This window comes from Aspergillus ambiguus (genome assembly GCF_047715705.1).
Source record: "Aspergillus ambiguus strain CBS 117.58 unplaced genomic scaffold BDV59scaffold_8, whole genome shotgun sequence".
NCBI lineage: Eukaryota > Fungi > Ascomycota > Eurotiomycetes > Eurotiales > Aspergillaceae > Aspergillus > Aspergillus ambiguus.
The window spans coordinates 766198-788646 of record NW_027395521.1 but is presented as its reverse complement, the minus strand read 5'-3'; the positions used below and the strand labels follow the sequence as shown (position 1 = coordinate 788646).

The 22449-nt window shown below is 53.3% G+C and overlaps 7 protein-coding genes across 7 annotated transcripts; 3 read left to right on the top strand and 4 right to left on the bottom strand.

Annotated features, from left to right (window-relative positions):
• Positions 1-424: 424 nt before the first annotated feature.
• On the top strand, positions 425-1959 carry BDV59DRAFT_200478 (uncharacterized protein; the record flags this gene model as incomplete). The annotated part of the gene is made up of 4 exons (XM_073693588.1): positions 425-646; positions 709-849; positions 899-1172; positions 1232-1959. The coding sequence occupies 4 exons, from the start codon at positions 425-427 to the stop codon at positions 1957-1959; spliced, it is 1365 nt and encodes a 454-aa protein (XP_073550002.1).
• A 119-nt stretch (positions 1960-2078) lies between these two features.
• BDV59DRAFT_174767 (putative C6 finger domain protein) lies at positions 2079-5367 on the bottom strand. Its single transcript, XM_073689127.1, has 6 exons — positions 4679-5367; positions 4505-4617; positions 4189-4433; positions 3952-4135; positions 3294-3883; positions 2079-3239 (listed from the first exon to the last, which is right to left on the bottom strand). Exons 1-6 carry the CDS (start codon positions 5084-5086, stop codon positions 2359-2361), a joined length of 2421 nt encoding a protein of 806 aa, XP_073550001.1. The 5' UTR covers positions 5087-5367; the 3' UTR covers positions 2079-2358.
• A 1300-nt stretch (positions 5368-6667) lies between these two features.
• On the bottom strand, positions 6668-7145 carry BDV59DRAFT_161965 (uncharacterized protein). The gene has a single exon (XM_073687570.1). It carries the CDS (start codon positions 6995-6997, stop codon positions 6722-6724), a length of 276 nt encoding a protein of 91 aa, XP_073550000.1. The 5' UTR covers positions 6998-7145; the 3' UTR covers positions 6668-6721.
• A 2545-nt stretch (positions 7146-9690) lies between these two features.
• BDV59DRAFT_161931 (uncharacterized protein) lies at positions 9691-11345 on the top strand. The gene is made up of 2 exons (XM_073687569.1): positions 9691-9692; positions 9755-11345. The coding sequence occupies exon 2, from the start codon at positions 10010-10012 to the stop codon at positions 11285-11287; it is 1278 nt and encodes a 425-aa protein (XP_073549999.1). The 5' UTR covers positions 9691-9692; positions 9755-10009; the 3' UTR covers positions 11288-11345.
• Positions 11346-12461: 1116 nt separating this feature from the next.
• On the bottom strand, positions 12462-14559 carry BDV59DRAFT_174759 (putative alanine aminotransferase). Its single transcript, XM_073689126.1, has 2 exons — positions 13062-14559; positions 12462-13003 (listed from the first exon to the last, which is right to left on the bottom strand). The coding sequence occupies exons 1-2, from the start codon at positions 14304-14306 to the stop codon at positions 12749-12751; spliced, it is 1500 nt and encodes a 499-aa protein (XP_073549998.1). The 5' UTR covers positions 14307-14559; the 3' UTR covers positions 12462-12748.
• A 684-nt stretch (positions 14560-15243) lies between these two features.
• BDV59DRAFT_174754 (proteasome regulatory particle lid subunit RPN7) lies at positions 15244-17698 on the bottom strand. Its single transcript, XM_073689125.1, has 5 exons — positions 17580-17698; positions 17418-17507; positions 16645-17310; positions 15750-16577; positions 15244-15688 (listed from the first exon to the last, which is right to left on the bottom strand). The coding sequence occupies exons 3-5, from the start codon at positions 17093-17095 to the stop codon at positions 15495-15497; spliced, it is 1473 nt and encodes a 490-aa protein (XP_073549997.1). The 5' UTR covers positions 17096-17310; positions 17418-17507; positions 17580-17698; the 3' UTR covers positions 15244-15494.
• BDV59DRAFT_174748 (ankyrin repeat domain-containing protein) lies at positions 17699-21840 on the top strand. Its single transcript, XM_073689124.1, has 4 exons — positions 17699-19317; positions 19394-21109; positions 21201-21385; positions 21448-21840. The coding sequence occupies exons 1-3, from the start codon at positions 17747-17749 to the stop codon at positions 21208-21210; spliced, it is 3297 nt and encodes a 1098-aa protein (XP_073549996.1). The 5' UTR covers positions 17699-17746; the 3' UTR covers positions 21211-21385; positions 21448-21840.
• The last annotated feature ends 609 nt before the right edge of the window (positions 21841-22449 follow it).

Here is a 22449-nt window from a genome sequence, read left to right as displayed (position 1 = left end):
TCCGTTGACATCCCAGGCAAATCTGCGGCTGCCGTTGGCCTCAGGCGCGTGTCCGGATTATGTGTTTCTCCGGATGCTGAGTCATTATTGGTGCCTTGTGAGTCAGGCATAAATCTCTATACAGCTCGCCCTCAATCTGAGGATGCATGGGTCTTTCCCGTCTAGTAGATGAATTAGACTGGTTTACGCCTTGTTTCTCACCTTCACTAATTGCTGTATCTCCTTACACACGTCTGTGGTTGATGTAAACGTGAAGTACACCACCAATCTTATCACACGGCCTATATACTTCTACCGGTGGAACGTCCCAAGTACATCAGTCTCATGCTCTCATACCATCGCCGCAGTTGACACCTTCGCGCAGGCAGACAGTGCCCAAAGTCCTATACAAACATACAGCACTACATGGTACGCAGATGGCACAATGTCCGAATTTCCCCAACCACCAGACCACCGCACCCAGCTGGCTCAGCTCTCCTTGGCCAAATTCTCTCACACGACAACCTCCCTCAACCATAAGGGTCCGTTCAACTGGAGCCATCTCTTCAGCAACGGGGATATACTCGTGATATTTGAAAGACTCTCCAACTCCCTGTCCACAACTACTCGTCTACTGTTAAGGGTCACTCATAACCATGACATCCTGGTAGCTCTGCATCCTCGCATGGCGCCGTGGACACCTAACTAATTCCCATGTACACTTCGCAGGAAGAGATCGATCTCGTCCAACTCACTCGGGAAACGATGGCGCAACCGCTGCCGCATCAACCCAGCCAACCGCGGCCGGTATTCGCCGTCGTGGTGAAACTTCCCTGTCTGGCCGTGAAATATCCCACTGCACATGGATGGGTTCGTGGCGTGGAGAGAACAAGCATAGAAGCCTTCTGACACTCCCCAGGTCCGCCGATTCCAGATCAAGTTCTCCCAGGATAGCGACTACTACAAGGCTCTGTCCATCCTAAGCGACATCAACTGTCCATTTTCAGAAGCAAGCACGGGCTCCACACACCCCAGTCGAAAGCCTCCATCGTCCCAGTGGCATCCTGGCTCCATATCTACTCCCAGAGAGCAAATAGCGAGCAGTTCTAGTATGGGCGGTCCGTCCACCACGAACGTGTTCCCGACATACCCACACCCAATCCCTCCTATGGATGCATCTAGCGTGACAGCAGGTACGATTAGATCTATCCCGTCGCCACCCCCAATGCTCTCATCCTGACCATTCTGCTAGGCTCTCTCCCTTCGTCCTCCGGTACAACTCGTACCACCCCGACAGACTACACCGCACCTACATACAGCAGTCAACCGCACACCCTCGGAAGTCTCCTCCACCGTGATCCCGCCAAACCAATCCCGAATACACCGAGTGATTGTGTACACGGCAATGCGGAGAATAGACCCCTGACGTCGATCCCCTATCAGGACGTGCAATCGTTGGACCAGGTGCTACCGCCTAAACGCGAGCTACCTTTTTCCAAACCGCCGATGAAAAGGTTACGCACCGACTTCGAGCGTCCGTCTACCTTCAATATAGATTCAGGGGCGTATGGGCCCGAAACACTAACAGACGTGTGCCAGCACAAAAGACCCAGCACGTCTACCTCTTTTACGACCCACGGCCCTACACCATACCAAAAGGTCCCGCCCCCAAAGGCCTCAAAAATAATCACGCTCAAATATCCCCCTGTCTCCTTGCCAGCGACGAAACCCGGCGGACGGCCAGTCGCGAATATAGAGAATAAATCAGACGGAAACGACGCAAACGATAGGACTGTGTGCAAAGAACAGCCGCTAGCCTCCTTAGCTTCGTCTGATCTTTCATCGTATCTCTCTGCCCCCACCAAAGAGCGGACGGTCCAACTGGAGAACTGGATTTGCTCGCATATCCGGGACGATGGGTTCCTACAGCTCTGTCAGGACGTAGAAGGTATCTGGAAGCGCATCGCACTGGGAAGCTGATATCGAACCATTTTTAGTTTCACTTATAACTGGCACAGGGATTGCGAAGCGATTCGCGTCTGGTTTAGGCATGCGCTATATAATTATTTGTCAGGGGACCGCTGAAGTGATACAATAAGCCGAGCATTATAATAGTGTATTATAGGACAGCTACAGTGTGTTAAGATACTGAAAATACTAATATTCTGCCATAGCTTTTCCAGAATACACATACTAGTACACAAGAATTAGCATACCCGCTGCCCCCAGCAGAGGCAGACACTTGGATAAAAGAGGAGAGAGAAGTGAAACAAGCTTAGAAAACAGGATAGTAAACGAGGCCTGCCACTGCAGGCCTTTCATCAGGTATCTTATTTGTGCCCTCCAGCTGCTCAGCAATTTCCCCTTTCGTCCAACCCATTACTGATTCCCTCGGGACCGACGATAAATCAGACCCGAAAACACGTTCAAGTAGCCTTCCTTTGTGAGAAGGGTGAAGTCGACAACGACGCGTCCCTGCGCTTGCGAGGCCGGACCAAGATTCGGCGAAGTCGTGGCCATATTGTTTTCCGTTGAAGACACGGCCGGGGGTGGAGAACCCGCGCCAGCGGCGACGGTTCCTTCAGCACCAACAGCGAGATCAGCCAGGTGCTGGAGGGAGCGCTGTTCGTTGGGACCCATGACCGGTGGAGCACCGGAGCCGTTCTTCCCGAGACTAGCATCTTGGAGTTGGCTCTCCTGCGATTTCGTGCGTCTCCAGTCTAAGAACAGCCGGATCTTAGCATCCCAGCCAGGGGTGGCGAAGATGTCTCCAAACTCGCCGCCTTCCGTACTCCGCTTGGCGCGATAGTCGAGGATTTCTTCGACCTTCTTGAGGGAATCCCAGCACTCGACCGCGTGCTCCGGAAGGACGGTAGCCTCGAGAAGAGTCATGGAGGCCAACGCGAGACTGTGAAGATCAAACGGCGTCGTAGGCCGAGCCTGAGCGATTCCCTTGTGCATCTCGTTGATGACTTCCTGGGCACTGTAGATGATCTCGTAGGGGCTATACACAAAGATGTGGCGCTTGATTAGTAGGCGCAGAGTCCAGTACAGTTGATTCTGCAGGCCCTCCAGGAAACTCTGCGGAGCGGCCTCCTCTGGGATCTCGTCGGGCCGGCGAAAGTCTTCCATCTCCGCCAGACGTTCAAGACAAGAGACCAAATTTGCAGCAACCATGCCACCCAGGCCCGTGTTAGTTTGACACACATTGGGCTCGAGAGAGGCCAACGTAACCATTTCAACAAGAAATGTAGAGTATGCTGCGAGACCAAGTTAGCAGGACGATCATATCATGGATAATTAGCAGAACGTACAGCTGATGCCAGTCGTTATGGAGCCAAGCACCCGATCATCCTCACGACCTCCAATCTCATACATCCCGAGTACACTTGGATCAGAAACACTGATAGCATACCATCGAGACATGATGGCAAGCGACACCCAATTCCGTCGCACAAGATTCGCATCAGAATCGACATCCGGGTCTGAAGACCTTTTAGACTTCAACTGACCGAGGTTCTTGGCCAAATCGGAACCGAGCTTGCTGGCTGACTGGATCAATGAATGCTTGGGCACGCCGTCCTTGAGCACAAAGTTATCGGGTCCTCTCGAGTCGCAGTCCAGGATCATTAGGAGTATTGTTTGCAGCCATATGATGTTTACTCCAGTGGGGCGCACCATAGCCGGTTGTCGCGTGTAGTATAACAGAAGGTCTTGGGCATTGTCGAACGAGGTTACCCGCTCAAAGCCGCCAAGCAGACGATCGATATTCGTACGCGTGACGGTATAGAGACTGTACAAGAAAATCTCCTGGACTTCGCGGCTGCACAGGTGGAGGAGCTCGTGGAGGCGTTCATTAGAATGCGGCAGAATAGGGAACATGGGGTGGATTTTGGAATAATAGCTAAATCGTGTCAGAAACGCAGCGTCCTAATAGCGCATTGCCATGAGCAGGTATCAGGGGCGACCTACGCGCTAAGGGCACTCTCGTCCACACTCAACGGAGTCATGTCTTCCTCCATCTCCTGCTTCGGGACGTCGGACATCGCGATTCCAGCGGGGGGCTCGTTCTCATTACCGGTGGACCAGAAGAGGTTTCCTGGTTTTGGCGCCGAGCTGGCCACGATAGCAGGGTCGGTCGTGGTTTCTCCTGCATCTTGAACCGGTCAGCTAGGGAAGACAGTTGGGGGGGAGGTGGACAATACGGACCAAACGCGTTTTGTGAACGAGTACCAAATTGCGGCTGGGTGAAGGAAGAGCTAGGAAGACCTTCAAACACCGAGTATGTTCTTTTACGACCAATCGAGCCCCCATCCATTGGTGGTGAGAACTCCTGGTAAGCGCGGGGAGAGGACACCTCGTTCATAGCCTGGTAAGGCATGTCGGGGTGCACCATGGCTGGCTGCATCTGACTCTCGAGCGTATGCAGACGCTCTGCAAGCTCTTTGATATACCTAGAGTGGCGGGTCAGCTCCCAGGTTTCCGCCCTCCTCACGGGGACTCGGTCGCGTCTTGTTGTGCTTACCCTTTGCTGGGACCTCGCTTCATGGGGACACGGCTGAATTGGCAGACGACGCCGAGTCGGCGACAGTTTGAGCACGTCTCAACACCCGATTCGGAGCTCGCGTCGCAGCGAACCTACATCATCACAGTGTTAGCCTCTCGCGAAAGCGCGTCGCGTCCGGCGGGGAGGAGGTACCTTCTTGCGTCGGCACTCATCGCAGGCGCGAGAGATCTTGGATCTTTTCCTCCTCGCGCTCTGATCACCGTAACTGAGGTCGTGATTGGGATCGACGCCGACCTGCTGGCTTGGGGTGAACTGCAGCATGTGTTGTTGATGCTGGTCGGGCGACTGCGGACGACCCATATCACCACCACCAGGGTTTGACGACCCCAGCACCATCGACTGGCCGTGATGGACGCCATTGCTGGAGGTATCGGGCAGGGCATGGTTGGACGCTTCGCGGGAGAGCTCGGCGGTGATGAGCTCGTCGGTGGTCAACTGGCGGTTGGTGTAGTACTGCATGGCACCTTGGCCCATCTGCGCGGCGTTGGGGGACGGGTAGGAAGCGCCCGGAGGCATATCGGAATGCTCGCGGGAATTCATGGTGTCAGGAGGGACGAGGAACGCGTGGGTGAGTCGGGGGTGGATGGTGGAGCGAGGCTCCGGATGGTGGTGGGAGGGAAGAAGGTGACGGGTGGAAGGCAAGGTTTTACAGGCTAAGCTGGCCTGGGCGGAGGAGGGAATTCCCAAGGGGTTGTTAGCGCCGATGGCCCTCGGCGCTGCGAGTTGCGAGCTGCGAACATGATCGCGGAAAATTCAGCAGCGGGAATGTCAGAGCTGGGGATGTTCCTCGATGATGATGCTTTTTTGGGCTTAATCTTGGGATGATCGCGCCAACGCGGAGCGGCCTTTTGTTTCTGCGTCCTCCAGCGGCGGATTAATACTATTTCCCACCGGCCCAGACTCGACCAAACCTCCTCTCGGACCAGGCAGTAGACGGTCTGGGGCGAACGGGACGAGGGAGGGCAATCGAAATTCCTCGAATCTGAACGGAAGATCTGGAGTTGACGTCGGTTTATCCGGTCTTCTTGTTGGATCTGTATGGCTAGATGAGGCGATTGGTGAACATTCACCAGCCCTAACAGGCAGCGGCAACGATCTGACTGTGGATACGATTCTACAGATGGTCTCGTAGTTTTCGTTTATTCTCTTCTTTTGTCAGGAATTATGACTTTGAAAATCCCGTCGTCTATATATTTCTATGGCTGTAGCTCTGTTTTTGCCGACTCGGATGGACATGGAGTACATGCAAGTATATATCTTCAGTAATCTCAAACAGTTGGTCACCGCGTTCCATCAGATCAATTTCAGATCCTGACCCGAGTACTGGGGTATTATTCCTTCAAAACGATACACAGGCTTGGTTATAGACAGTCGAGAGCGATGTGTCTATGTATTATGTAGCACCTTCACCGTAGATACTCACAGTCCAAGCAATGATGCCGCGACGGTCATCGTCGATACACAAGTCTGACCCCAGACAACACCCTAAACGCCTACACCTTAGATAAGACAAAAAATGTTGCTTGAGGTCTCAGGGCCGCATCCAGCAAATACCCTATTCGACTACGAGCGGCGCAGACTGAATCAACAAACCTCCACAACACGGGCACGGGCCGTGTACTTGCGGCAGACTGGTGCGTAATAGCCTGAAACAGATCCACAGACGCAGTTGTTATGTTTTGTTATTTTCTAGCGCACCAACACCGTTCCATAAACGCTACGCACAACTGAGCCGGAGATATCGACTCATCTTCCGTGACAGGGCTGTTTCATTGGGCTTTGGTACCCGGATGGAATGCTTTTGTCGCTGCCGTTCGGTCGCTCCGGTGGGATAACGAACGATCGTCTCACCAGAGCCCGCGGATAATTAAGTGGGACTGTCTGGGGATTGGGCTTTGGCGTCCGAGGGTGATGATCCACACCCGCGACCAACTCAGGCTAGAGGATAAATATCACTGTACGGCGTACTGCCTAGTAACGATAGCCATGTCGCCCGTACGGCTAGTACGCACGGGGGTACGGAGTATGGGAGCAATAGGGGAGAGTGTCCAGGCGCAGAGTACCTAGTTCGTGCGCAGGATGCTGAGATGGCTGCTGTTGCCAGTCAGCTGCATCGTACAAAGGAACCCTCGCCTTACACCTCGCTGACGAGCGCCCGCCCGATGCAACGCTGAATCAGCCCACGGCGACAACGCCTCGTCCTGGCTCGCCGGATGTCTGACAGAACGTGCAGCGGTGCACGACAGGATCGGTCAGCCCGTTCACGGCTGACGAGGGAAAAAAAAGGCTCCGAGCAGACCCGGGAAGGACTTCAAGCCAGGCGCATGCTATTGGCGGGAGGGAAAGTCCACCAGCATTGCGCAGATCAGGCCCCGCCACAGCCATATGACCGACGGGGCTTGGACGAAGGAGGCCGCTGCAGAAGCCCCAAAAAAGAAGCCGTGACGCCATTCCGCAGTGGGAGTTGAACAACGCATGATGGAGAGGCCGGATGGGAGGGATCGGAGACCAGGATTTGATACTCCGAGGGCCAGCAAATGACCGGCGACGTAAATGGTTTCCATGGCTTTCTGTGACGTTGTGTTATGATGCGCCGATCAACCGGGAACTCTTCGATGTAGGATTTTGTATCCTTAATCGAGCAGGGATGGCGTTGAAGAGAACCAACACCGCCACGCTTACGGTACATGACCATACTGGTATTTGACCGGATTCCAACGAGCAAGGTATCTATCTCCCTCGATCTTCAGGTTGACCAACTTGGTGTAGCGGATGATGTGTAAGACATGGAAGGGTGGCCCCCAATGACATGTCTGTCTCGAGCGTGGCATGCACGTAGCCCCAAGCCCATGACCTTGCCTCCGGGTGTACGCAGGATGGATTGCTGATTGACCGCACCGGGATGAAGTCGACCACGGTCCCAGGCCAGTGCCTGTCCAGCCGCACGTTTCCACCGCGACAAACCTGCCAATGACTGGTTTGGTACGGGAGGTCCGGTCTGCATAGAAGTTCTAGAAGGCCCCGGTGGCAAGTCTGCCGTCGTCATGGGGGGTGGGCGTCTCTTCAACTGTTGGGTCACAGTTGCAATCCTTGAGAGTACTCCGGAAGTGTCTAGTGTACCTGCATTGTTTGTTGAGTGCACCCCAGCAACAATTACAACATTGACGGACATGCCAAGTAAGGAGGAATCGTGGTATGCGCATGACTGTCGGCTCGTGCTGACGAATTTGGATCGGAGGTCAAGATCAGACAGACGGACCCAACAGACCCGTTCTGTTTTACATATTCATGCCAACCACCGGATAGAAGATGCCTGGCAAATGTCAAGGGGGGAAAAACCGGTCTGCGAGCGATTGCAGGGACCGGCACGGGTGCCCCAGAAATTTCGTAAAAGGATCCACCGACTATAGAAACAGAGTTAAGTGTCGAAAACCCCATCCGGTGTTCCATTCTCCAGTTTTTGCGCGAACCCTAAGACCTAATGGGTTCACGAACCTGAGATTTCAGGCGTGAAGCGCGGTAGCCACGACATACGAAGCTAAGCCCTTGCTTTGGACAGCCCTGGAGGTACTCTGGCCCCAGTCCAGGGTACGTATAGATACAGTAAGATACCCGCCAGGAACCTTCATCATTCTCGCCCGAGGTTAACAAACTGAGCCAAGGGGTTCTCCAATTGAAGGATGTTGGGGATGGGGTAAGAGGAACAGACGTGAACTTCGTACCTATAGGTACATAGCATGTCCTACGCCGTAGTTACTAGCTTCGTTAACACGGGCCCTCGGAAACCCCCCAAGTGTCGAGATGATTGTTGTCCACCGCTGCGTACAGTGCATTTTTGGAGGAACTCGTGCTGATTACCACGAGGCTTCAAGGCTGACTTCCAAGTTTATACACTATACGCCGTCGAGGGCGATTTGTGCGTACGGATTTTTCAGGCAACCCGTGGACAGCTGGTATAGGTGGTACGTTGTACGGTAATATATTTGTAAATTACCTAGGTACCTTACCTGCACCAAGTATTTCCAAGGTTCAGACTATGTAGATGGCAGTATGGAGTGTATCCGATTGAACTGTAGATGTTTTCTATTCTTTTCTATCTATATAATAATAAAGGATACCTAAATCCTTGAGGAGTTATCTACCTACCCCTCCTCGTGGCCTGGCATCAAGTACAGTACCTGGTACAGTACATTACCGAACCATACACCCGTACCGTCCGGTCATCACCCGGCAGCCAACCAACCCGTTTCCCCCTCTCCTTCCGCCTTCCTCGTCTCTCCCTCCTTTTCCTCTCCTCTTCCTCCTCTTCCTCTTCTCTTCTTCTCTTCTTCTCTTCATCGGGTTCTGCTTACGGCTTTGCCTTCAGATCGATCGCCTTTTCCCCTTCTCTTGGCCGCCACAGCCGGTTTTTGGTGTCCTGTCTCACGGCCGGCGCCAAACGGTGCGTAGGCTTTGGCCCCCCTGATCCTCTTTTATCCCTCCGTTTCTATCGTGTCCTTTTTTTGGCTTCGTCTCCCATGCTCCCTGGGGCTCTGTACTAGTTCCGAAGTGACCACCACCTCTTCCATCCGATCTTCCTCCCTAGTGACTCGTCTCTCCCCCCGAGTCCCCTCGCGCCTTCGATCCTATCCTGCCAATTGAACAAAGGTTCTCTTACAGTGTGACCTCGGTTGCGATTCTGCCCTTTACCGGTGAAACGGCGTTTCTGTGACTTCGTTGGGTGCATTGGGATATTCGTTCAAGATACCCCGGCTTTGTTGGAGTTTTCCTTGATTCCTGTCCGATCCGATCACTTGTGACGGATCGCACATCTATACCTCGAATCCTCGCCTTGACGGCCATTTTCGCTTCCCCCCGGCAGGTTCTCCTGTTCGGCTGACTTGACATAATCCAAACTTGGATCAAAACAACTTACCTCCAAAACACAAAAGACTCCAAAGAAAAAAAAAACAGTTTACCCCCTCACAGAGAGTATTGGTCAATCTCTCTACCGTGCCTGTTCTCATCCCCCCAGATTTTGGTTTTCTCGTCGCGAATCATCGCATGGTTTCTACCCAGTAAACCGCGGCAATGCTTATCGATGGCGAGAAGTGGGCTTGTGAAGCTTGCGTCCGGGGTCACCGGGTCAGCAGCTGTCACCACAGTGGTAAGTCTTTGACTGTCTGTGGCCGCTCTCTGGTCGATGTACTGACTGCGCTGGCTCTACAGACCGCCCTTTGACCCACATCAACAAAAAAGGCCGTCCAGTCTCTCAATGCCCTCACTGTCGCGGCCTACGCAAGTCACGAACAACCCACACCAAGTGCGAGTGTGGTGACAAGAAAAAGAATAGCCACAAGCATGATTCAGATCCTCATGTCTTCGACAAGCGGGATCTCAAGCGTGAGCATGTTGGCGATGGTACCCTGATTCATTGTTTCTGATCTGGATTTTACAGAGGACTCCCGTCCAAGATGTGGCTGTATGCATGGACAGCGCTGTACTTGCGCGCTGAAGAAGGAATCCCACCTGGACACTGTCCCGGAGACTGGCCTCCCGCCACCTCCGCATCCAGTTCTCTCGGAACCGCCGAAGAAGCCTCAGTTGACCTCAACTAAGTCGGAAAGCACCCTGACCATTTTCCGCGACGGTCACCACAAGCCCGCGCATAAGCACAATGATATGGCGCACAAGTGCGGTTTGCCGTATACCATCCCTCGGTCTCATACCATCCATGCGACCTCCGATACGGCCCGCCGGTCGGTTGATCATCTGCCGCTTACCCAAGCGGCCTTGGTCAGTGACGCATTCTCCACCCAACAGCTTCCGGGACAACAGCCTGCCTATAACCCCCAGCGTCGCGTGAAATCCGAGCACGGGTCCCCTGACGCTGCCCCGGTCCCGCCTTCCGATGATGTCCCGACCTCTGTTCCTCCGCTTGACCTCTCCGCCTTCTTCCCTCAGGCTCTTCCGTCACTCGAAAAGCCTAACGAAAACCCAGGGTCGGTTTCGATGGAGAAGACCCCTTTGAATCAGCTAGTGACAAATGTGCCACCTCTTGATGTCAATTATTCCTTCCCGACGACCACTACGTCGCCCGTGAACTGCATGGCGGTCCAAGATCCGTACCAAGAGCCCTTCTTCACGTCATCCGATGGTGAACTTCCCCTGAATTCTGCGACATTCAGCGCACCCCCGGTTGATTGGTCGAGCTTCCCGCTGTACTCCTCGGATGTGCCGGCGGCGACGAGTACCCAGGCGCCTTCGTACGCTAGTTTTGACTACAATGCGATGGGACCTGGGATCGCCGCCCCGTCTTCATCGGGGGATCTATCAGAGGTAGAGGATTACGCTCCGTTATCCGCGCTGCCGAACGATCTCCATGACTTGCACAGCGGAAGCGAAGGCTCTGACATCGATCACTATCGGATCAGCTCGGCGTCGTCATTCATTGGCCTCCCGCAGGCTCAGCTCCTGTCGTCAAACCACCTGGAGTCCATCAACATCGATGACTTCCTCAAATCTGCCAATGAGTCGACCGCGGCGCTGGAGCACCAGCTTCAGGCTAATGTAGGCATGGACCCCAAGCCTCTGCCTTCGCAGGAAGCTTATTCCATGCCGGACGCGCAAATGACCAGCGCGACCACGAGCCTCCCGATGACAACGTCAGCTACGGATCCTGTTTGGCCCACGACGCTCTTCGATCCTAACGCGCCAATGGATGACAATAACAACTACTTTGCCTCGCCCTGGACGCAATAGCGCTTGGAGCGGGTGGGGTATGGGTTGTTCTGGCTATGCGTCTGTTTGCGGCACCTTACCACCACCTCCACACCGTCTTCATGACCTTGATGAGAGATGATGATAAATGCCTGATTTATCTTGTTCCATTAGCCAGTCCTAGTGACAATATACTATAGCATTGATTTAACCGCTTGGGTATGCTTGATTGTAGTGTAGCCGTAGCATTGCACTGGATGGGCCGAGTAGACAACCTTGCAGTTCCCATCGTACCGGGTAATCGGCCAGACGAGTTGGAACCCTGGAACGGAGTGTTACCTCCGATTACGAGGATCGTGTAGCGTGAGCTGACTCGAGCGAATGAAATCGGTTGGTAGTTTGTGCGATGGCCGATGTCCGGTGAAGCGGTGAGGTCGGGACATCTGGCGGTGTAATTGCGCGGCTTGCATAACGATCGTTTCTCTTAGTCAGGGAAACATTGAATGGATTCTGTACGCTGTATCGACAATTACAGACAGTAATTGATGTGTCTAGGTACCGGTCTGGAGCGACATCCATATCTATCATCGACCGCGGTTGGTACGTTCTACCCAGTAGTCACCGAGAACCTACCTACCTACCTCCTACCTAGGTACCACCTACCTACGGTAAGTAAAGTACTCATTCGCCAGTACACTGTATGTAAGCATGTATGTAGTAAGTAAGTATGTATGGATAGATAGATGATGGATGGCATGCACAGCGACGAGTCAGTATGTTATGAATGGCCTCGGTAAGGTACCTAGTTACCTAGACATGATATTACGTACATACTTACATACATACATACCTGACTTGACCCCTGGCTGAAGCTGAAGCAGGACCTGGACCTGTCCTCCCTGCTGTGCGCTGCAAGGACTGGCTGGACACGGCTAGCCGCATGAGGGATTTATTTGTCGCCAGACGGGGCCGGATGGCATGCAAGGGAGGAGGACCAAGCTTTGCGGCCAAAGGCTTGTTGCGACTTGGCTTTTGGGTTGTTCTGCTCCTGTTGCTGCAGCAGCAGCTGCAACATGCAAGTGCGTGGGTATGTGCGTGCATGTGAGGTCAACAGTTGAGACTGAGGTTCCGAGGGGCGGTGTTGGGTTGGTTCGCTTGGGGTCTGTTAGTTGGGTTGGTGGCTGTCTACTGTACACAGTAGTAGGCAAGTAGGTAGGTAGAAAGGAGGTAGTATTCTGAAGCTGTACAGCTTTGAGCCGGTGTTGAGTGGCTCGAGTCGGGTCATATGTACGTACTCCGTACCATGCAGTGTTGATCTCTGATATGTACGCTGTACTCCATACTCGTACTCGGGATAATAATACATGGTAGTCTCGAAGGTATGCAGAAAGTATGCGATTCAACAGTGCTCTGAGCACAGGTATATCTCTATAATCAAAACAGAACTAACGATGCATCAATAGAACCCCTTTTTACCCGTATATCTATTCATCGGGTCATGGCTCATTTGTACTTGGCCATGAACTCGGCGTGGAACTTGACGATGCGCTCCACCCAGTCGGTGCCCGGCGCGAGGAACGTCGTGCGGAAGTGCAGCGTGTTCTCCTTCTGGCCGAAGCCCGAGCCCGGCACCACGCACACGCCCGTGGCGTCCAGGAGACGGAGACAGTAAAACTCGTCGGCGGCGCGGTTTTCGGCCTTGGCGGCCTCGACCGCCTTGGGCGGGAGGGTGATGGCAGGGAAGAGGTACATGGCACCCTAAAGATTGTGTTAATGGAAACCGATAAAAAAAAAAAGACGGTGGGGGATTGCATACCTGAGGCTCCTGGCACTCGACTCCCTCCATCTGACGGAAGGCGTCATACAGCGCGAGGGCGCGCTTGTGCAGGCCCTGGCGGATGCCGTTGTATTCCTTCTGGTAGAGCTCGTAGCTGGGCTCGCCCTCCTTGGGCGGGTTGACCATGAGCTCAAGCAGACACTGACCGATGACGGGCGGGCAGAGGCCGATGCTGACAAGCTTGTAGATCTGCGCGGCGACCTCCGGGTCGAAACCGACCAGCTCGAAGTACCCGCCGCGCTGGCCGCACTCGCCGACCATGCCCTTGGACACACTGTGCAGGGAGGCCAGCTCGACATCGTCGTACTTGCCGGGGAACTCGTCCTGCAGCTGACGCAGGCGCTTCTTGAACGAGGTGAACTCGCCCTCGAAGACGTTGGTCTGGTAGACCTCGTCGGCGAGGATGACCAGCTTCTCCTCGGCGGCGAGGTCGATCACGCTCTGGATGTCGGCGGGGCTGAGGGATGCGCCGGTGGGGTTACCGGGGTTGATGACCACGATGGCGCGGACGTCGGTGCCGGCCGACCGGGCGCGCGACAGCGAGGACCGGATGGTGCTCATGTCCGTGCCCCAGGCCTTCTGCTCGTCGAGGTGGTAGGGGACGCACCGGGCGTTCAGCAGCGCGAGGGTCGCAGTGTACAGGGGGTATTGGGGGATGGGGACCAGGACACCGGCATCGGGGCCGTCACAGATGACGTTGAGGAGGGTGTTCACGCCGGAAGAGGCGCCGGCGCATAGGAAGAGGTCCTGGGGGTTGGCGGCGTAGCCGTCGCGCTCCTCGATGAAGTTGGCGACGCTCTGGCGGATGACGGGGGCACCCTGGCTGTGACTGTAGGCGCCGACACTCTGGACATCGGCGAGGAGGGTCTTTGCGCGGTCGACGACATCGGATTGGTAGCCGAAGCTGGTGCGGAGGGCGTCCGGGTTCTGCAGCAGCTCGGGGTTCTCGAGAAGACTGAGGACCTGACGGAAGAAGGTGATGGGCTTCTGGTCGAGTTGCTGGGGGTTCCCGATGTTGGCGAAGATGACGCTGTCGAAGGGCAGGGAGCGGTCACCCTGGGCCAGTCTCACGCGATACTCCTCGGCCTTGACGGCGAGCTCACCGCGGACGGCATACTTGGCCTCCTTGACCTGGGGGTTGATGTTGTCGATGTGCAGACAGCGGGGGGCCTTCGCGGAGAGGGTGCGGTGAGTGGTGTAGGTGACAGTCGTGGCGGATTGCATGGTGGGGACTATGTTGATCGCAGGGTTAGTTGAAGGGGGAAATGAAAGGCTCTCGGGAGGGAGGGGGCAGCGATAGCGCGAGCATTTGTAGTCTGGGGCCGAAATTCCCGCAAAGTGGGTTAGGGAAGTATGCGATGGGGAAGAGTCATCCCACGATTCCCCTCCCCCTCATCCCAAACAAGGATCCGGAGAGACACGGGGGGGATCTCGAAGAAGGTTCCCTGGAAAGTTCCCCAGGAAAAGCAACCACGTACCTCTTGTCCGCGGAATGGTGTGATGTTGGCGGGCGGACCAGGCGCCATTATTCGGCCGGGAAGCCAGTCGGCCTCGCACCAACGGAGATGCCCGTAGGAGCCTAACCTGCCAGGCGGTCATGACGGCGTGTGGGGGTGCGGGGGAAGACGCAAAACGGGACTAGGGAGGGCAGGGAGATGATTTGCACGTCGGCACCCGGTTCGTCTTCGAGGCAATCGATTGAGTCACGCAAGAGCCCGAGGAGAATTTAGGGAAAAGTTGCCCCGAGGGAGAATCGCGATGGAAAAAAAAAAGAGTGGTCTGGTGGGCGGTGAGATCCGAGGCGGGCCCCGACGGCTGAGTCATCAGGGACAGAAGGAAGTTAGTTAACTATAGTACTTGCAAATAATCTCGTGGAGACAGAGATATATAGAATACAGAGAAGGTAAATAGAAGGATAGATCTATAAGAATATACCGTATACCGTATCTGCTCATATCATAGATCTACGAGGTACTAACGACCTCAGACTATCCTCAGGCACCGTTCCTGATCCACACCACGTGCCCAGCCCGGCTCCGCCCGGCTCGGGTACAATCGGCATTGTCTATGAGTGATCGGATTCGGAGGGACTGGTCGAGTATGGATGAGTATGAGCCTTCAGGTACCTACCAGGTAGTACCTACGTATGAACACAGGTGAAGTTGAACTTGATGCCATCTACAGTAGTACTCCCGATCGTCCATACGGATCCACGTCAATCTACTATGATCATCGGAATGCGGAGACCCGAATCACTAGCCACACACTACCATCCTTCCGGTTAGCCCAAACGCCAGCTCAATGTCTTCCGTCATTAATGGTATGATACAGCAGCCTCGCGTGCTTTTGCTCTAATCAAAGGTTTCCATTCCCTGCAGATATGCTGCTTCGCTATTTCCTACCCCCCAGCCCTCAGCTCCGTTCGCTACCACGCAACCGCACCGCCTGTCCATACTTCTGAAGCTTCGTGATCAGCGCATCGCCATGCTTCACCACGTCCGCATACTGCTTGTTCTTGTCGTCCGGTCGGTTCGTCTCGATGATTCCGTTCACCCGGTCAATCGTGCAAGCAATGCGGTCGCTCGAGATGAACTTGGCCAGGTCCCTGTCATGTCTCGTCAGTCGTCATTCACTCGAATCCACCGGGTTACTATCCAGCCACTTACCGGTCCAGGTAGTCAACCGTCACCCCGAAATCGTTGGCCATGCTGGTGAGTCCCACCACCCGGTAACTCTGGAGCAGCTGCTGGTACGCCCGGAGTCTCATCTCACGCACAAACCACGCACGGTGCTCGTACAGGTACCGATCCTGCGTCAGGAAGTTGTCCTCCACCGCGGCCAGCGCCACAAAGAAGGACCGATAGTTGCCGCTGTACAGACTATCCACAAGGTTGGCCAGGGAAGAGAAGTCCACGGGGACCTCAGCATCCGCCTGGTAACCCGATCCCGCTCCCAGCGTGGTCAGATTCACCACCGTAGTACCAGCCCCTGGGGTACTCTTCGACGCAGTAGCGTCCTTCATCTCCTCGTCCTGCGCACTGGGTCCGGACGAGACCTCCCCAGTCAAAGCAGATACCCGATCCTCAGCAGACCCAAGGATTGCCTTGATCTCCGGGGCGTCCACGACCTTGGCCTTGAAATCAACCCGCTTCAAGGCCAGAGATCCCGCCAGGACGGAGTAGATGACCAAGGCCGAGTAGCTGCATAACTCGTAACTCGTGAACGTAGACAGACTGTCGAGAAGGAGAGGGGCCGCCAGGCCGTAGGAACGGATGGTGAGCAAGTGCAGTCCCTTGTAGGCCTTGAGACGGTTCCTCCGGTCCCAGTCACCACCACTCTCGATGAGCGTGTTGGCACGCTCGATGCTCTTCTTGACATATACGGCGTCGCCGAAGAAGAGGCCAATTCGGATCATGGCCAGCACCAGGTCGATCTTCGTACCAAGGAACGACGTTTTCTCAAGGAGCGCTTCGTGGGACTCGATGGCTTTGTCCTGTTATTTAATAATCGTCAGCACGTCACAATGGCCTCAGCGTCTAAAGACCCTCCAAAAAACGCACCTTATCGCCTACGCGTGCCCAGAATTCCGCACGCTTCCCCCTCGCAGCCAGCACCTCCGTCTCGCCCGCGGCTTCCTCCGCCTCACCCTCCTCCTTCTTAAAGGCATCCAGCTCCTTCTTGTTCTCCTCGACTAGCGATTGGTATAGAGACTCATCCCAGGGGAAGTCGATGTTCTGGGGCGATTTCCGGGATGCAAGCATATTCGAGGCGATCAAGGGCTTGGAGCCGCCTTGATGCTGGGGCACGCCTTCACCGGAGTGGTTCAGGATGCCCTCCACGGGGTGTGCGAGGTATCGGTAGAACGGAGCCATCTTCTGCTCGGAGATGGCCTCCTGGACCTTCTTCAGCGACGTCTGCTGCACCGCTTGCGCGCATGATGGATTGGAGAGGTTGAAAACATGTTGGGCGAGGGTGAGGTTCGGGTACTTTATGTACTGCGGATCGGACCCCATGCTGGCGATGGGTAGATAGGGGTGCGGTGCAGAAAGATCCCAGCAGAGAAGAAAGGTGCGGTCAAGCTAGATGGGGGAATTGGCGGCAGTGGATGGGAAAGAAATGGTGGATGGGATGATGAATGGGGCGGATACATCACTAACTCACCTACGTAGCTGACGAGCTCAGCTGGCACAAGGTTATTCCGTTCCGGAACGACACCAAAATGACTAATGTATGATTCCTGCCTCAGGTATCCATGAACTACACCACACATACCCAATCTTTGATCATGGAAAAAGAAATCATGGTGCTAATCCATTGCAAAATAATATCCTACAGAGTGTAGGTGCATTCCTGATCCTACCATTCTCTAAAATAGCAATGGATACCCGCACGAGATGCTCTGCACATGGCTCCGCGTTGAGTCCAGTACGTACAAGCAATGGCACTCCCCAAATAATCATAATTTCCACCGGGGTCGGCGCTTATACGAGTATCTAGTCCTCATTAGTGGCATGGCTGAGGCCCCTGCCAAGTGGAGTGTGGCTTAGACGCTCCTTCCAGCTGAGCGATAGCCTTGTCCCTTAATATTTGAAATATTTTCCAACTGTTCTCCCAGCTTACCATAAAAACTCCAAATTCTATGTTGAATCAAATAAAGAGACCCGATGGCTCTTGTGGTCTCCTCTTGTGCGGGTCCACGGGCGCCAGATCCTACAATAGCGCTCAAGCAAGCACTAGCGGCGTTTGAGAGTACCCTGACCGAGGAGCAAAAGCGACAGTACCAGGCCGGCACCACGACACCAGATGCAGCGGGCGTCATTGCGTTCGTTGCAGAAATTGATGCCAGCAACAATGACACGACAAGAAGGTGTGTCGCGGCACGATTGTGCACCTTTCTGGAGGCGACGCAACAGTTTACCAGCGTCGTCGATACATTCGTCAGTTCCAACCCAAAGATAGCAGCCCTCGTCTGGGGCGGCGTCAAAATGGCTATATTAGCAGCCAACAATGTCACATCTTACTTTGACAAGGTCACAAACATGATTATGGTGCTCGGGAAGTCGTGTCCGACATATAAACAGTTTGGTCAACTATACCCCGGCTGCGTCAGACTCCAACAGGCGTTATGCGATTACTATGCCGTCATTGTCGAACTGTGCATCAAGATAATTGAAATTTCACGGCGGTCAGCTATCACACAAACGTTGTCGTCCATCGTTTACCCCTTCGAGTCCGAGTTCAAATCCTTCTTAGATAAACTAGGCCAAGCCGTCGATGATATACAGCTACAGATATCACTTGCCACAGAGCAGGCTCACGAGGAATCAAGGAAGTTGCTGGAACATGAAAGCAAAAACAACGCGAAATACCGGCAGTTGGCCCTGAAGTTCCACAGAGGCTCTCAAAAGGAATATGATGAAGCGCATCAATGGCGACTTAACAAGATGAAACGAGATGCCGCGAAGCTGAGAACTAGCATTAGGGATAATCTTTCTACCGCCAACCACGTCAAGCCTTGGAAGCAGGCGATACGACAGCGTGTACCCTCGACAGCCGAGTGGTTGCAGCAGGAATCGGCTTTTCGAGCCTGGAAAGATGATAGCTACTCCGCGATCCTTTGGTGTTCGGGCAGGATGGGCACCGGTAAGACAATACTCATGTCTAATGTTGTTGCGAAACTACATGCGTCGCGTCAGCCCAATGATATTGTGTCATACTACTTCTGTCGCGCTGATGATGCAGCCTCTCTATCTGCCAGGAGCATCATTGGAAGCCTTGCTCGTCAGATGTTGGGTTCCCAGATTGAGCACGCGGGAGATGACGGTCTACAGTGCCTATACGAGGAAAGCCGTGACCTTGACACAGTTGAGGTTGCCAAGTTCTTATTGTCTCACCTGGAGCCCGGTAAAACGTACTATCTGGTTCTAGATGGTCTCGATGAATGTGATGATGGCGAGGTTCAAAAGGTGGGCCGAAGCTTGGCCCGATTCTACAACCGGCACGTCCTCAATCTCAAAGTCATCTGCGCCGGTCGGCCGGGTCTCGAGAAACTGTTGTTCAAAGTAATCGAACCAAAATATAAGATCTCGGTGACCGAGCAGAGAGTCGAGTCGGACATGGATCACTACATTACCACGACACTGCGCCGGTGTCTAGAAGAGGAGGAATTGAAACTAGGTGATCCAAAGCTTATCATGAAGATAATTGATGCCCTACGAGACGGGTCGAGTGGAATGTAAGTAATCTATCCCTCCTTCCTTTCCCACCCTCACTCTATATCAAGGTTCATGGGCTTAGGCTGGTTGAAACAGGTTCCTGTGGACTCGCCTTTGTATCGAAGAGCTCTGCGCCCAAGGCAGTGACAATGACATATTGCAAGCCCTAAAGGATTTACCTCGTGGCCTGTCTGAGATTTTTGACTGGAAACTTGGTCGCGTCCAGAATAGGACGGCGGCAAAGGAAGCAATGAAACTACTCCAATTTTGTGGCACAGTGAAGCGGCCATTGACTCTTATGGAATACCAAGAACTTTTGAGTCTTACCCCCGGACAGGAGGCATTGGATCGCGCGAAATTTCCCAACGATATGCACAAGGTCAACAACGATTGCTGTGGGATGACATTTGTCGATGAAGAGGACCAAACTGTGCACTTTATTCACCATAGTGTAAAACAGCACCTCTTTACCGCCAATAAAGAACACTCAGCCGATTTCGATTTGGGGAATGTTGACCGACATGTCGGATTCCTTTGCATGACATATCTCGATTTCGCTGAATCCAAGCGCCAGCTGATGAAGGTCAAGGAGGGTTATAGAACTCCTATCAACCCGGTTCAACTTGGCACTTTCCCAGTCTTCCGTTCAAGTAGCGTGGCCAATCGATTTGCGTTGGAACTCCTTTCCCACCGGAAATTACGGAATCTCAGCAGCCAAGAACTCGAAAGGAAAGCAGAGAATGTACTGGGCGATATAGGGACCCGAGTATCGGAGTCGGGTATTCATAAAAGGGGTTTGTCGTTTTTCAATTACGCGTGGACTTACTGGATCGATCATTTGGCGGATCTGGATCTTGACGTGGAGGACTCGATGTGGAGATTGTTTTGCCGCTGTGTCGAAAGCAATGGTATTCTTGCATACCGACCCTGGGAGCCGGAACAGGCGAACGTCGACAACAGAAGCGATATGCCATATATGGTACAGTGGCTATTAGCCCATGAGAATTATACGTTACTCCTGTACCATACAAGGCATCGGCCTCACGTCTTGACCGAAGAAGTGATACTTGAAATCCTTCATAAGGTTAATGTTCATAACCGTTACCGTTTCACGGAGGCTATGATCCAGCAGCTGATTCTTTCAGAGAGAATTTTGAGACATGGCTTGTTTTATGCTTCGAGAGATGGATGCAACAAGTCAGTGGCAAGTCTGCTTCGGATTGGCGCTGATGTTAATGCCAGAGTCATTAAGCCAACAGCACGTCGACCTCATTCGGAGAGAGTGCAGAGATTGTTAATAGCTAAGGCTGATGCTATTGATCATTATAGATTTGGACAGCCAGCACTTCAAGCGGCAGCAGGCGCAGGTCATCTGGAGATAGTGGAGAGATTGTTAGCAGCTGGGGCTGATGTTAATGGTCGTGATAGATCTGGACACACAGCGCTTCAAGAAGCTGTGAGACACGGTCACCTAGAGATAGTGGAGAGATTTTTGGCGGCGGGGGCTGATGTTAATAGTACTGGTAACACTGGAGGAACAGCACTCGAAGAAGCAGCATTTAGAGGCTCTCTGGAGATAGTGGAGAGATTGCTAGCAGCCGGGGCTGACGTTAATATTCCTGGAAAATATGGCCGAACAGCGCTCCGAGAAGCAGCATTTGGAGGCTTTCTGGAGATAGTGGAGAGGTTATTGGAAGCAGGGGCTGATGTTGATTTTACTGATTGGATTGGAAGAACAGCACTACAATATGCAGCGGATAGCGGCCATCTAGAGATAGTGGAGGTACTGATTATGGCCGGGGGAAGGAGATGGTGAGTATTTTTCGAGTCCGTCGTTTCATACAAAGATCTATCCCCATGGACACCTCCATTCAAGAGACCAGATACTGATACTACCTTCAAGCAAGACTTAAGTATCCGCCAGACACTGTTGCAGTAGGCTCCATTGCGGTGTGGATCACAGATGTATATGCGCTACTAAGGACACCCCCCACTGTCATCGCCCCAATTGTCCAGACAGCGTCACAATAATTGACTAGCATGCCGACATAGCATGGATCCTAGGGAGTTAAGTCACACTCAGAACTTGTACAAAAATGAATCTCAGTCATCAAAGGACGTAAAATATAATACTTATTGCCATTTTATAGGACTCGAGTACGGAGTTTGTTTCTTAAGTATGCGAAGCTATTGCGACTGGTTATGGCAGTAGCTGGAGATTGGAGATGCAGCTTGGATAATTTTTGAAGAGACCGACGACATGGAGTTTAATGATTCTAACTGCCGATAGAAAAGGCTGGAGTTAGAGAGTTGGTGGGGTTGCTTATTGTACCTCTTCCTCAGCCTCTCCTAATGTCTTTTCCAACTACTATCTATATTCGCCCAGAGGCACAATCATCATCAAATGTACAATAATTGGGTTATTTTACTTGCTCTGTAACCGAGACACCTTCAAATCACCTACTTTTTTTTTCTCCATACACCATTGTTGCAACCTCATGCTTCTCATACGTGGTACCACTTGGGCCACATGTGGCTGAGATCATGTAGCTCTTCTAGAGGCCTTGCGTGCATATCGAGTCGATCAAGAACCCTAGTCAGTGCATCGCACTAGCTAGGATAGTTGAGCTAATACGAAGACTGCAGCCTCGCTTAGCTTCCCCAATTCCAATACCCACGTACTGTGCAGTTTCTATCCCTCTGCTCTCGGGCGGAAGGTCGGGGAACGGATTTTCTGCACTCTGAGGCGGAATTTGGTGGGGTGAATGGAGGTTGTGGTCTGCTGCAGGCTTCGGCGCATATGGCATCGGGCCTACCAATGGGCGTCTCGGGCTGTCCTCTTTAACGGCACCCTACAGTGCGTTCTAGGACCGCGCTCTCATTATTCTGTTTCACGAGGATCCCCCAAGAGCATGAGATCTTGTACATACACCATGCGGCTTGCAGTTATACAAGCCGAGATCCACAGTAGAAGAACTGAAGATGCCATTGTGGATGATACTGATCACGTGATTAAAGAAGAAGAATAATAACTGACGAACAACCTACTGCGTAAACGCAGGTAAGCTGCCTGTTTACGAAGGGTTTTTGATAAGAGAAAAACTAGCAGGATTCGATCAAATTCGACTCAATTTCTTCCATCTTCGATCGGT

Excerpts from the sequence above, each read along its gene's own strand:
- BDV59DRAFT_161931 (XM_073687569.1), top strand. The coding sequence starts at position 10,010 with ATGCATGGACAGCGCTGTACTTGCGCGCTGAAGAAGGAATCCCACCTG.
- BDV59DRAFT_161965 (XM_073687570.1), bottom strand. The coding sequence starts at position 6,997 with ATGGCGTCACGGCTTCTTTTTTGGGGCTTCTGCAGCGGCCTCCTTCGT.
- BDV59DRAFT_174767 (XM_073689127.1), bottom strand. The coding sequence starts at position 5,086 with ATGAATTCCCGCGAGCATTCCGATATGCCTCCGGGCGCTTCCTACCCG. Across the intron at positions 3,884-3,951 it reads GACGAGAGTGCCCTTAGCGC|CTATTATTCCAAAATCCACC; the intron begins GTAGGTCGCCCC and ends GACACGATTTAG. Across the intron at positions 3,240-3,293 it reads CATAACGACTGGCATCAGCT|CATACTCTACATTTCTTGTT; the intron begins GTACGTTCTGCT and ends TTGGTCTCGCAG.
- BDV59DRAFT_174748 (XM_073689124.1), top strand. The coding sequence starts at position 17,747 with ATGGCTCTTGTGGTCTCCTCTTGTGCGGGTCCACGGGCGCCAGATCCT. Across the intron at positions 19,318-19,393 it reads CGAGACGGGTCGAGTGGAAT|GTTCCTGTGGACTCGCCTTT; the intron begins GTAAGTAATCTA and ends TGGTTGAAACAG.
- BDV59DRAFT_174759 (XM_073689126.1), bottom strand. The coding sequence starts at position 14,306 with ATGCAATCCGCCACGACTGTCACCTACACCACTCACCGCACCCTCTCC. Across the intron at positions 13,004-13,061 it reads TCGAGTGCCAGGAGCCTCAG|GGTGCCATGTACCTCTTCCC; the intron begins GTATGCAATCCC and ends CACAATCTTTAG.
- BDV59DRAFT_174754 (XM_073689125.1), bottom strand. The coding sequence starts at position 17,095 with ATGGGGTCCGATCCGCAGTACATAAAGTACCCGAACCTCACCCTCGCC. Across the intron at positions 16,578-16,644 it reads CTGGGCACGCGTAGGCGATA|AGGACAAAGCCATCGAGTCC; the intron begins AGGTGCGTTTTT and ends TTATTAAATAAC. Across the intron at positions 15,689-15,749 it reads GACGGTTGACTACCTGGACC|GGGACCTGGCCAAGTTCATC; the intron begins GGTAAGTGGCTG and ends CGAGACATGACA.